Source organism: Cibotium barometz, chromosome 27 (genome assembly GCF_041138505.1).
Source record: "Cibotium barometz isolate CiBa-2024 chromosome 27, ASM4113850v1, whole genome shotgun sequence".
NCBI lineage: Eukaryota > Viridiplantae > Streptophyta > Polypodiopsida > Cyatheales > Cibotiaceae > Cibotium > Cibotium barometz.
The window spans coordinates 16,034,786-16,047,375 of record NC_141072.1 but is presented as its reverse complement, the minus strand read 5'-3'; the positions used below and the strand labels follow the sequence as shown (position 1 = coordinate 16,047,375).

Here is a 12,590-nt window from a genome sequence, read left to right as displayed (position 1 = left end):
TCAGCCCAAGGCATAGAAGCTTAGTCTCTTCAGGAGTTTGCAGCACACCTTCCCTCAGTCTCGGGCTGGTGTATTACTCTCGAAGATAGCTTCACAGATGCCTAAAGCTTATGCACAGTTCTGCCTAGCGTTTGGTCCATTTTTCCTTGTGTTTGGCGGTCAGTCAGTTAGTTTGTCCGCTCATCTTGTGGACATAGTTCAGCTTGTTTACAGTTCTCTAGAATAAGAAATAAAGCAAATACTTCTGCTTGCAAGGGGGCCCTTCAGTGGGTAATTCGGGACCCCATCTGGTGTCGACTCTACTACATCTATTTTTACTTTCATCTATGCTGTTTTAAAGGATTGCTAAACTCACTAAACTCTGGTTTAAGGGTTTGCACTTATGAGAAATGTTTGGGTAGGGGGCACACAGAGGATGTGTGTTACATTAAGATGCTCCATTTGATCAATAAGAGCACCACTTTGCCACCCCCCGGCCCCATTAATCATCGTATTGGTGCCGAGAAATCCCCAGACCCTAGTTGGACACTTCTTTAGAGGGCGTCTCTTAGTTCTCCAGCAGTTGCTTCGTCTAGTGCATCACCTACCACCACTGAGAATCCTTCGATTCATATGATTGAGTTAGATTCATCACTCGTGCGAGCCATCACACGAAAGAGGAAAGAGAAGGTTGTTGATGAGGAGAGAGATCCCGAACCTGTTGTTGCTACCCACCCACCCACCCATGTCGCTGTTCTTGTTGCCGACCCTTTACCTCGACCTCGCCACACTCGTCCACGCCCTACTCCAAGTAAGTTGTTTTCCCCCATTCTTTCTTTTGACCTTGTTTCTGCTCTTAATCGAGTAGAGCTCACCATGTCCCTTCCACAATACCTTCTTACTTCTCCTTCTAGTCGAGCCCTTTTGAGGAGGTACTGCAGAGCTTTGAGTTCTTCCCAGGGAGTGGGTCCTAATCTTCCTGTTGTTCAGAAAGTGGATTCCCTTCTTGCTGAGCGTGAGTGTCCTCGAGTGGAATGCATGATCCACCAGCTAGTGATTCCACATGCTATTGTTGATGGAGGATCAGGCGTCAACGTTTTGAGTTATTCTACCTTTTCCAAGTTGGGGTTATCTTTCAACGGAGTTCTTGCTACTAGTTTGCGTATGGGTGATCATCGACCAGTGAGAGCTGAGGGTTTCATCCAGGGTTTGCCAGTCACTGTCGCTGGGCATATGGTGGAGATTGATTGTTATGTTTTGTGGCTTAGTCCAGGACCTGGCCAGTACCAGCTTCTTTTAGGGCGACCTTGGATATGGAAGACTGATTGTGTTATTGACATTCCTAGAGGGCGGTTGCTTCTTGGTAGATCTTCCCAAGCGGTTCTTCTTGCTTACCCTTCTTCTATTGTGAGTCCTGGGGTTACTACTGATGTTGAGAGTGATGGGGATGATGACCGGAGTTCTACTTCTTCATGTACACCGAGTTCCTATTGCATTTACCCTGATTCTGTTGAGATTACCCTTGAGGATGATGAGGAGACCCCACCGTTGGCCAGAAAGGAGGATACTGTGAGAGTTCCTATAAAGGGGGATGAGAAAGTTGTGCTTTTGGGAACTTCTTTAGATCCACCGTTGAGGGAGGAGATTATCGCTTTATGTCGGGAGTATCAGGACATCTTTGCATGGGATTACACCGAGTTGAGAGGTTTTCCACCCGAGCTTGTTGTGCACCGCATTCTTCTTAAACCCGACACTACACCTGTGCGCCAGCGCAGATTGCCTGAGCATTATAGAGAGGGGGTTTATACGGAAATTAAAAAGCTTTTAGAAGCAGGTTTGATTTTTCTTGTCGATAACACTGAATGGGTGTCTCCTATTGTTGTAGTCCCTAAAAAGAATAAGCAGCTTCGCATATGTGTTGATTATAAGCAGATTAACAAAGCTACCATTAAGGACTACTACCCTTTGTCTTTTATTGACCAAATCCTTGACTCTTTGGTGGGGAGGGAGATATATGCTTTCTTGGATTGTTTTTTTGGGTACAATCAAATGGCTATCGCTGATGAGGATAAGCTCAAAACCACTATCACCACTATAGTTGGCACATATGCATATCATGTCATGCCGTTTGGGCTTTGCAACGCGGGTGCTTCATATCAGCGCTATAAGCATGAATCCTTTTGTGATGGTTTGACCGATTTCTTAAAGATCTTCATGGATGATTTGGGGATTGGGACCACGCATGATAAACTTGTTGCAGCCCTTAGGTATGTCTTTCACAAGTGCCGTGAAAAATCAATAGCTTTGAATGCAAAAAAGTGTGTGTTTGGGGTCACTTATGGCATTTTGTTGGGTCACCTCATTAGCAAGCATGGCATTTCTATGGATCCCCAAAAAGTTGAGGCTATTCTTGCATTTTTGCCACCCACTACCGTGCGTCAAGTAAGGGGTTTTCTTGAAGCCGCTAAGCACTATAGCCGCTTCATTAAAGATATGGCACATCTTATTTTACCACTGAATACACTTCTGCGAGTTGAGCACAAGTTCATTTGGGGGGAACCTCAACAAAATTCTTTCTCTTCTCTTAAAAGTGCATTCACTACCGCCCCATCCTCAAACCACCTGATGCTTCCAAGCCTTATCATTTATTTTCTTCTTGTTCTCATTTGGTAATATCCGCTTGCATTGCACAACTTTATGATAAAAAAATGCATCCCATTGCATATTATAGCCACAAGCTTAAAGATGCTTAAACACGCTACACATGGGTTGAGAGAGCTTGTCTAGCTATTGCTGAGAGTGCTAGGAAGTTTCGCACATATATGGCTACCCAGCACACCATCATCTATGTCTCTAAAGATTCTTTGCGCCTTTTATTGAATAAGTTAGAGCCCCCTGAGCGTATTATACGATGGATTTTTGAGTTGCAGCCTTTGACTATGAGCTTAAATCTAAACCTCCTACATTGCAAAAGTTAGTGGATTGCTTAGCTGATGTAATCCCATGCAAAGATGAGCCTATTGTATCTGCACTTGAGTTGTTTCGCATTGAGTATGCACGTGAGTGGTATGACCAAATTGCTCATTATTTGTCCACGCTTGAGTTTCCTTCTGACATGAGCAAAGCCGCGAAGAAGAGATTAGTTACGCATGCTTAGAGATTCACTATCATTGATGGGTCTTTGTACCACAAGGGGTTTGAGGGCATTTATCGCCGATGCGTTGCACGAGAGGAAATTCCACACATTTTGAAAGAGTGTCATGATAGTGCATGTGGAGGTCATTTTGCTGGGAAACTTACTGCATTGAAAATTTTGAGGGCTGAGTATTGGTGGCCATCTGTTTTTAAAGATTCATTTGAGTGGTGTAAAAGATGTGATGTTTGCCAGAGAGCCACCCGCCTTGAGAATCGTTTACGCCCTAATAATCCTATTCTAGCTGCCCTTCCTTTCGAGAAGTGGGGGATTGACTATGTGGGCCCTATTACACCAACTTCCAGGCATGGGAAATCTTATATCATTGTTGCTACGGATTACTTAACTAAGTGGAGTGAGGCTAGAGCTGTGAGGAAAGATGATGCACGCACTACTGCTACATTTTTGACTGAGCATATCATTTGTCGTTTTGGGGCACCTGCTCAGTTAGTTTCTGATAGGGGGACCCATTTTCTTAATGATGTCATTGAGGAACTCACTGCTTATTTCAATATCCGTCATGATAAAACCACCCCCTACAAACCTTCTACTAATGGAAGTTGAGAGCACAAACAAAATTTTGGTCACTATCCTAAGAAAAACTGTGGACACTCATAAAAGGGATTGGGATGAGAAGTTGCCAGCAGCTGTTTGGGCTTATAACACTACTTTCAAGGAAGCCACGGGGTTCACTCCTTTCTCTTTAATTTATGGGCAAGAATGCGTGTTACCTATTGAGCATGAGTTGGCGAGTTTGAGGTTTTTGCATGAGCACACACTACCTTTGGAGGAGAGTTTGCAAGAGAGATTGGGCACTTTGGAGCATCTAGATGAGTGGAGATTGAGATCCTATTTACATCAAGAGGTTGCTAAGAAACGTCAAACCAAACAACGTGATAAGAAAGCTAAAACCTATTCTTTTGAGAAAGGGCAATTGGTTCTTCTCTATGATGCACGTCATGAGCTTTTCCCTAGGAAGTTGAGCCATTTATGGTCGGGTCCTTATTGCATTGTTGAGGTTTATCCTCGCAATAAAGTCCAGCTTACAGAAATGGATGGGACATGGTTCTCTACCAAAACCAATTTTGATAAAATTAAGCCCTATTGGATGTGATTGCATTGACTTTTCCGTTATGAGTTGCAGATGATGTTGAATCTACCACACCTTTTTGGAGTCTATACTTTGATGGAGCATGTAGGGGCAAGGACAAACTTGGTATTTGCGGCATTGTCATATATCCACGTGAAGGGAATGCTATTCTTTTGGGAGATCATTTGAGCAACAACATTACTGAATATCAAGCACTTTTGATCGGTTTGAGAGCACTACTTCTTTTGGGAGCATCTCATGTTCATATCTATGGAGATTCACAACTTGTGGTCCACCAGTTTCATGGCCAAGCCCGCACCCTCCACCCTTTGATGCACTACTATAGTCTTTTAGCCCGTGACCTCTTCACCCATTTCACCTCTTCTTCCTTGACCTTTTTGCCTCGTCATGAAAATCGTGTTGCAGATTCCTTAGCTTTGATGGCCCTTTCTGGTTCCTTTACACAAAATTTTGATCGTGCCTTCTTTGCTTTGACATTGATTCTTGGGAAATAGTGCAAGACCTTAAGTGTTTGGGAGTTGAGGAGTTGGGTAGTCTTCTAAGGGTTTTCAAGTCATCCCATCCTTCCAATTTTGCTTCTCTCATTCTATCCATGACCCGTCGATTGATTCACTTGTCAGATATTACCTTTCTCACTATAGATCCTATCCATTTTATGATGAGAAAAAGAGAGAGAAGAAATCTTATCTAGCCACTTCTTGCTTGATGTTGATGAAGCTTTTGCGCGATTGCCGATGATGTCTTCCACGAGAAACAATGCCCTCACGGCCCTCAAGGATTGAATTTTACGATGCTTTCAATTTTTGAATACAAACAACTTACGAGGCTTGCTAACACGTGACTATGTGAGTGTGTGAGTGCGAAGCTATGCTATTGCTTGCCGCCGGGAATCGGACTTTCTTCTTTATTACAAATATCTTCTCCTCTTCCGCTTCTCTCTTCACATGCAAGGAAAAGAGATGAAGTTATTATGCTTTTATTTTTTTTCTTTATCTCTTTTTCCCCTTGAATCAAGTGAAAGTGGCGATAGCCTTTTTTTTAATGTTACTTTTTAAAAAAAATAAAGAAAAGCTTTAAAAGAGACGGGTAACATAAAGGTTATTTTCCTACGATGCAGGCCGTTTGAATCGCAGGAGTGCGCGACTTCGGCTCCTCCTCCTCCACAGTCTCTGCGTGACGGGCTGCAGCGGCAACTAGTGAATCTTGCTTCAGTTCTTTTTGCTCGCACCACAACGGCCGGCAACAAGAAATGGCCGCATCTCTCTCTCTTCAAGCGATCGCGTGCGGGTTGGCGCTTGGTGACGCTTCGCTTCAGGCTGCATGGCGGCGTCTCGCTTTAATACTGGCCGCTTCTTTCCCAAGCCACTAAGGTTTCAAGTTTTTTAAAAATTAAAGTGGGCCAAACCCAGCAAGCTAAGGTTTAAAGCCTTTAAAAATCAAAGTGGGTCATGCCCTTATTCAACCGCCACATTTGCACCCACAACTCTCTTCGCCGATGTATCCTGTTTGGTACATATTTCACATGGTTAGCTCCACACATGCTTGAGTGCGGTGCCTTGATGCTAGCTTCTTGCTTGCAAAAAAAATGCTTGTGTGCCAAAACCAAGTGAGGGTACAAAGTGAAGGCATCACTCTTCTTTATGCGCATGCTGCCACGCATATGCTCATGCATCAAAACATAGTGGAAGGGCGGAAAAAAAATGCAACAATAGAGGATGCATTGGCCAACTTAACCGCCTCATTAGGAACTTTTTGTGGTTAGGGTTGGATGGTACTGCACACACCTAGGCTAGAGTTGCCTGGGAAACCATTATCAGACCTAAGCATGAGGGGGAATTGAATATCATTGACTCTCAGAGGTGCATTGTAAGGCGTTGCTTTGCAAGTTGATTGTCTAAGGATTTCTTCTTGGCACTGAGCCTTGGAAGGACTTTCTCATGCAACAGGTTATGAGATGCACTCTAGTTAGGGGTGGTGACTAGCTGTACAGCTCATGGTTCATCTTTTTTGAGGCAGATCACGGCCCCTCCTCCTCCCATTTGGTTAGGTCCCTTCTTCGGGCTTGGGAGTGCATGAGAAGTTTTTAGTTCATATACCTTCTCGGTCAGTTGAGGAGGCTTACAGACAACCCATTTTGTGGAAAGATTTGATCGTGGATGATCTCTTGGCGTTGCCACACATATCCATTGGGTTGCTTGGGAGATGTTTTTTCCTTTTGTCCTAGAGTGGAAGAGGTTTAAGAGCCTCATGGAGGATCAGAGGGTTGGCCTAACTCAGCACTTGAGGGGAGCTAGTTGAAGGATTATGCAAATTGATGCAACCATACTCAACCATTGGGTTATAGGGCCTTTTCTGGATGGATCTCCTCACTTGTGGTTTGGGGTTTTTTCAAGGACCGGGATTCCTTTGCAGATTATGGGTCTCCCCTCCCTAGGGAAGGGTGAGGTACCATTTTTCTTTTTTGTTCACGGTGGGTGGCAGTTGGAGAAATGTGTGCTGCAGGATATGGTTGAGGGCCTAGTAGTTCGGCCCGTGAGAGTTGTTGTCAGAGCAGGGAAGCACTTTTATATTGACACCCCCCCCCCCCCCCCCCCCCGGGCCCCTAAGATGATCACAGATTCTTCTTGCCTTTGGCTATTTGGTGGATGCCCTATCAAACATTTGCCTTGGGATCCCGGTGAGTGGGAATGGATGGATGCCACCAATCCGATGAAAAGTTTGCCTTTCTATAGCTGCACTGTGAGGAATGCCAAGCAGCTTGTTTTGGGACAGATTCAGAGAGTCCCTACCCTTTGACCTCATTGGGAGTCCTATGGTATTACCTCTGACATTCAGAGGAGTTTCAGGCGGAGGTTGTGGCACTCTTACAAGAACGTACAAATCTCCTCATTCTTTTTGGATTTCACTACATGGTGGACTGGCCACCAACCAGTGGAGATCGGTTGTTGGTGTTAGCCCAACTTGCCCAAGATGTGTAGGAGCTTCAGAGACAGTTTATCACTGCCTATGGAAATGCAGGGAAGCATAGAGGATTTGGACCGTGATAGCACACCTATTTGGCAGGATTAGTAAGGATGCCTACATATCTTTTGGTGCTATCATTATGTTGACTTAGTCGGATCCCCAGCTTATGTATGAGGGGGACGACAGGAGTCACGTCATTTTGATCAGGCAGGGGGTTGCTCAGCAAGGTTGCCTTTAGGATTTGCCAGATTTAGGATACGCCCCGCCGGCACACAGATTGGACAATGCATGGTAGATTATTGCTAGATTTATAGCCTGGCACATCTGGAAGGCTAGATGCACTGAGGCCATAGAGGGCACTATTGTCTTGGACACAGAGTGCCTTTGCAAGATTTGGAGTGATATTATCCATACCCTTATGGCAACCTGGGCTAGAATCCAAGAGGGCCGCAAAGAGAGCGCGACTAGTTTATGAGAGAGTGAGATCATGGTCTATTCTTCATTTTGGTTTGAAATCTCCCTTTTGTATATTTTTTCATACTTAATAGAAGTCTCCTCTCCGAAAAAAGAAGAAGATGTTGAATGGATGTAGCTCTCCGATCCACCGGAAGACTCTGGAAGGTCTTTCAAGAATTACTGTATATGCACGTCTCTCCCATCCTGACCACTGTATTTAACAAGATGCACTAAGTGGCCGACCGGCCTCATCCCTAATGAACTCATTCCACATAATAGGTTGTCAGTGAGCCTCATCTAGAAACCTAGGAAGCCTATGTCACAAGAAAGGTCTCATGATTCTCCATGCTCTGACAATGGCAACAATAAGAGGGGAAGATGGTGCTCTATATCTGCCTCGCTGAACAAAAGACGCATGCTGGGCAGCCAATCTCTTCGGAAATCTGAGAAAGGAAAAAATCCTTCCAAGGCTCAGTGCTTGGTAGGAAACCTCTAACCACGAGTTTGCAGAGCAACACCCTGCACTGAACATCCGGATCAATAATATTCAAGCCCCCCCTCTCGTCTGGGCTGAATAACTGTAAGCCAAGCTACCCTGGCACGCGTCTATGGTGCCATTCAAACTTGACCAAAGAAAATTGTGGATCAACCTTCACAACTAATAACCAATGCACGCATGAGAGAAGCACCAACAAGGGGCAATAAACCAAGCTGAGACAAAGCAATACATGATTAGCCACCGACGCTTTTGAGGCTAAATCCAATCTCCTAGAGCCCCAATGAAGAAGCTTCTTATGAATAATCTAAGTGCTGGAGCGAACTGCTCTTGAGGAGAAATATCAACCTCAACCTGGCATCCCAAATATCTAGTAGTGCATCCTCTGCTGATCCAAGTAAAACCAAGCTTTGCACCCCAAGCAACTTTACACACTTGAAGGGCGCCTCCAAGGGGTGCTATAGGCCGGCTAGTTTGTGGACAGAGGGGGAAGATAGGGTAGTGATTTATATCCTGAGTATATGTGGCATCCTTGCTCGAGCCAATTGGCTACACCCACCCTTCTTCCATCGCGCAAGGATGAAATCTTCACCTGGTCCTTGACCACAAAGGTGTGTTTTTTTGAAGCAGGTACACGTGTAGGTACACGTGTAGAACATGGAGTTTCGGCAGATGTCAGAGAGCTCCTTGGTTTCTTGGGAGAAAACATGGTCCACCAATATCGATCTTTACAAGAGCATAGTGGCACCTTGTAGAATAGAGGGGTGAGGAGATTATCCAACAGTTGGAGAACGCCTTGACAGCTTGCCGATAAGAGATCCAAGCAAGAATGTGAGTACATAGAGTGGTAATTTAGGTCTATCCTTATAGATGAAGCTCAATAGGAGGGAGTGTCTGAGGATGCCATAAATCTTTCAAGAGAGGAAGTGGTATCAATGATGAAGTTCATAATTAAGGAGGAGATTCTAGAGGATGAGCCCAGGCCCCAAGGAGCAGACACTACCAGGCTTGGAGCTGATCCATGCAAATGGACCATAGTCCATTCCACTTTCCGAGGACAAAGAGGAGTCATGAAGTGAACTTCAGATTTTTCTCTGCAAATCCGTTGAGGAGGATGAGATGAGCGATTCAATAGTGGTGTCTATGATGCGAGCTAAGCACTAGAGGCAGAGGGGCTAGTTCCAGTGCCTGCAATTGAGGAGACAATAGAGGAGACATCATTCTAGACAACAGATCCAATAGCCATGCTATTGGAGTTTAGATCGGTGTGTGAGACAGAGAGCGAGTTCGGGAGAGGATCCGTACCAAGTTGGTGCAGCGAAGCATCATTTGTATGAGTGCTCCAAGTTAAGCAGGAGGGGATGTCACGTTCACGCTCTCTCGAGACATGGACATGCTTCTACCCATTGGCCACCTTAGTGGCCGGATTCATGTGTTTGTAAGGGCTATTGTGCTAGATTGAGGTAAGGGTTTGGTGGGGCAAGGAAGCAATCAAGAGAACCCATTCCCCAAACCCGAACTTGTGCACTCTTGGAATCTAAATGCTCCACCCTATCCAAGTAGTACACACACACGGGTGCCAAAAAGGGGGAAAAATTTGCAGGGTTCCCTAGGCTCTGATACCAACTGTTGAACACTTGTGTCTATATGCTAGGGTTTTCTAGAGATAGAAAGGAGAGTGCGATGGAGTCACACATACAACACACACAAGTGTCCTAAACTACTGCCCTGTATTATGTATAAGAAAGAAGTAATACAATCGAAATTCAAGTACAAGAAGTGGTTGAGAATGAAGGCATCAAATCACAGCCCTATGACCCACTATACTACAGAGAAACACTCTGTGAAGTCCAACACTGAGAAAAGCAGATGAATAGGATGATTTGGCTAGTCGGTCAATCGTACTACTGGCGGCCACTTGTACCTGATTGCCAGTCCATCAATGCCACTTAATTGATACCACGTCACCTCCACCATGTCATCACTGCCATGTGGCAGTGCAATGTGTCACCTGTGCTGTTTGACTTTGCCTGTTGGCTGCTATCTTCTGTCCGGCTGTGCCATGCATACTCCTGGTACGTGTGTCACACTTTAAGGGGTGCTGAATTGGGGAATGCTATATCGCCAAGGCGGAGAGAGTGGGGTAGAAGAAAAGGAAGAGGAGAAATACGAACAGGTAGCGGAATAAATGAAGGGAGAGTAGGAAAGAGGAGATTGGTGAGAAGAAAGAAGAAAAGAAAAGCTTATATTTCATAAAATTGGGGGGTGTTTGCATGGAAACGGCAGGTTGTCTCGGAAACAACCAAAAGGGCAAGGAGGCTGGAAAGCTGAATGGCGTTTCGGAATTATCACCCCCCGAAACAGACATTTCAACCCAAAAAACCTTGTGTTTCGGCTGTTTCTTAATATTAATCTATTGCTATAGCTGCTAGGTGGTTGCAACATGTGTTAAAGAGGGTAGACACTGGCATAAAGTTCTTTCAAGTACAAGGGTCCAAATGCTTTAATTATAAAAAAGAATTGCTTTTTATTTGATTTTACAGTAATGCTTCACTTGACATACCGGTTTTGGGACTTTAGCAATGTGTACAAAGAATGAGAAGCTGCTATTGGCCGGCTGCTCCTTTCTTCAGGTTGGTGGTGCTGTCTGATGACAATCAATTTGTTGGATTGCAGTATCCTTATTCTATGCTGTACACTCAACTTTAACGTGATGATCAGCAGGCGATTGAATGCAGGAGAATCATTGACCTCTACACATGTCAGCTTTTTTTCTTTACAAAGAGCTATAAAGTTTCTCCTTTTATCAGGTAACACTTGTCGTCCTTTTCTCACAACCTAATTCTTTCATTAATAATAATATAAAATGGTCAACTGGAGGTTTATACATAGGCAAAAAGCATAGCAGTAAATCTAGAAACCAAAGCAAGGCTACTATGAAACTACTCTATGACAACACCTAGCAGTTGATTTGTTGAAAGCATGGGGAGCCATCTAGATGCTTGCTGCCATGTGGCAGTAAATGGGGTACAGCCAGGTCAGTACCTCATCCCTATCTAGCAGAGACTTTAGGTGAGTTGCCCTATCATATGGTTAAAGGGCAGCTCAGCTTTGGCAAGGGTTGCATGCCCACACTCTACAATGAGGCCACCTTATGGGTACTATAACAAGGCCTAGGAACAGGATGAACATGAAGGAGTGATACGGACTATAAACAGCTCTGCAGCATAGCATCTTTAAAAAAAAATGATCTCCCACCTCTGACAGGTAACTCCTCCCCTCTGGGCCCCTCTGGGGTTGCTGAAAACAGGGCTGCTGTGATCCTGTGGTGAGAGAGGAGAAGGGCGAGGCCCTGTCCTGTCTCATATGCAAGGGCTAGTGCTGACTCAGAGGATCCTCTGCCATACCTGCTGCGCCTTGGGAAAATCCCAAATGCAATGATGTTGAGACTCCTGAGGCCTAGAGCAGAGTGCCGGCCGACCTCCAACTACTAGCCACGTGCCCACTGCCAAGCTTCTCTGAGCTATCTTCGAACTTTGACCCGCGCGCGGGGGGGGGGGGGTGCGGGGTGCTGGGGGGCACTCAAATTATCCTGTCGTCCAATAGAAAAGGTCACGAGGGTGCCTCTATCTGCACCATGGACCGCAATTGGGATATTGTGTCTGGTAAAAACCCCAACTCAGCCAAGGGGAGGCGGATTGAGGATCGGTGCAAGCCACTCCGGAGGAATGGAAGAGTCGATGTCAAAGGTAAGCCTGTCTCTGCCTGAGATTCCAGTGAGGCTCCGCTCCTGGCCTTGGGTGGGAGCCATCTGAAGGCGAGGCACTGTCCAAGAGAGTGTTCTGGTCCCTCGCTTAAAGCCCCCAAGAGACGTGCGGGCGGGAGCCTAGCATGTGGCCTCTAGGAAGGGTAATCAAGGGGTTCCAAAGCAGAGACTGACGGAGTCTATCCTCATCCAGGGCCGGGGGAGACTGGTGAAGAGCAGAACGGATGTGGCCGAGAGGAAATTGCGGATCAATCGCTCTACCTGTCCAATACACCACTTGGAAAAGGCCTAGCAGGAGGTGATGTACCACACGGTAGCGAGGAGGACCTGGTTTGCTACCACACTACCCTGCCGACAAGAAAGAGCCTAGTTGTGCTCCAGTATAGAAGCTTCTTCCGAATGCTCAGGAGGAGGGGGGCTAGCTACGCTCTGAGCTGATATCCATCCCGACTTGACAGCCAAGATAACGCACTGGGGTACCCCTCGGAATCCACTGGAAAGACTCAACTGAGCGCCAAGTAGGGGTAGGTGATGAGCTAACGTGAAATCCACAGGACTTGTGCCAGTTGATCTGAGTGTCTGAGGCTTGGCCAAAGACCTCGATTGCATCTGCAAACCTGCGGAG

The 12,590-nt window shown here is 45.7% G+C and overlaps 1 protein-coding gene across 7 annotated transcripts in view; it reads left to right on the top strand.

Moving 5' to 3' along the window:
• LOC147623091 (uncharacterized) overlaps nt 1-12,590 on the top strand; it is a 100,859-nt gene that overhangs the window by 15,566 nt on the left and 72,703 nt on the right. For 4 of the 7 annotated variants that reach the window (XM_086821151.1, XM_086821157.1, XM_086821154.1 and 1 more), the window contains 2 exons: nt 10,743-10,832; nt 10,921-11,009. In XM_086821151.1, coding sequence (XP_086677277.1) covers nt 10,782-10,832; nt 10,921-11,009 — 140 coding nt within the window. In that variant the 5' untranslated portion in view covers nt 10,743-10,781. The remainder of the gene's footprint in view (nt 1-10,742; nt 10,833-10,920; nt 11,010-12,590) is intronic. The other 3 variants (XM_086821155.1, XM_086821152.1, XM_086821153.1) reach the window with 2 other exon arrangements.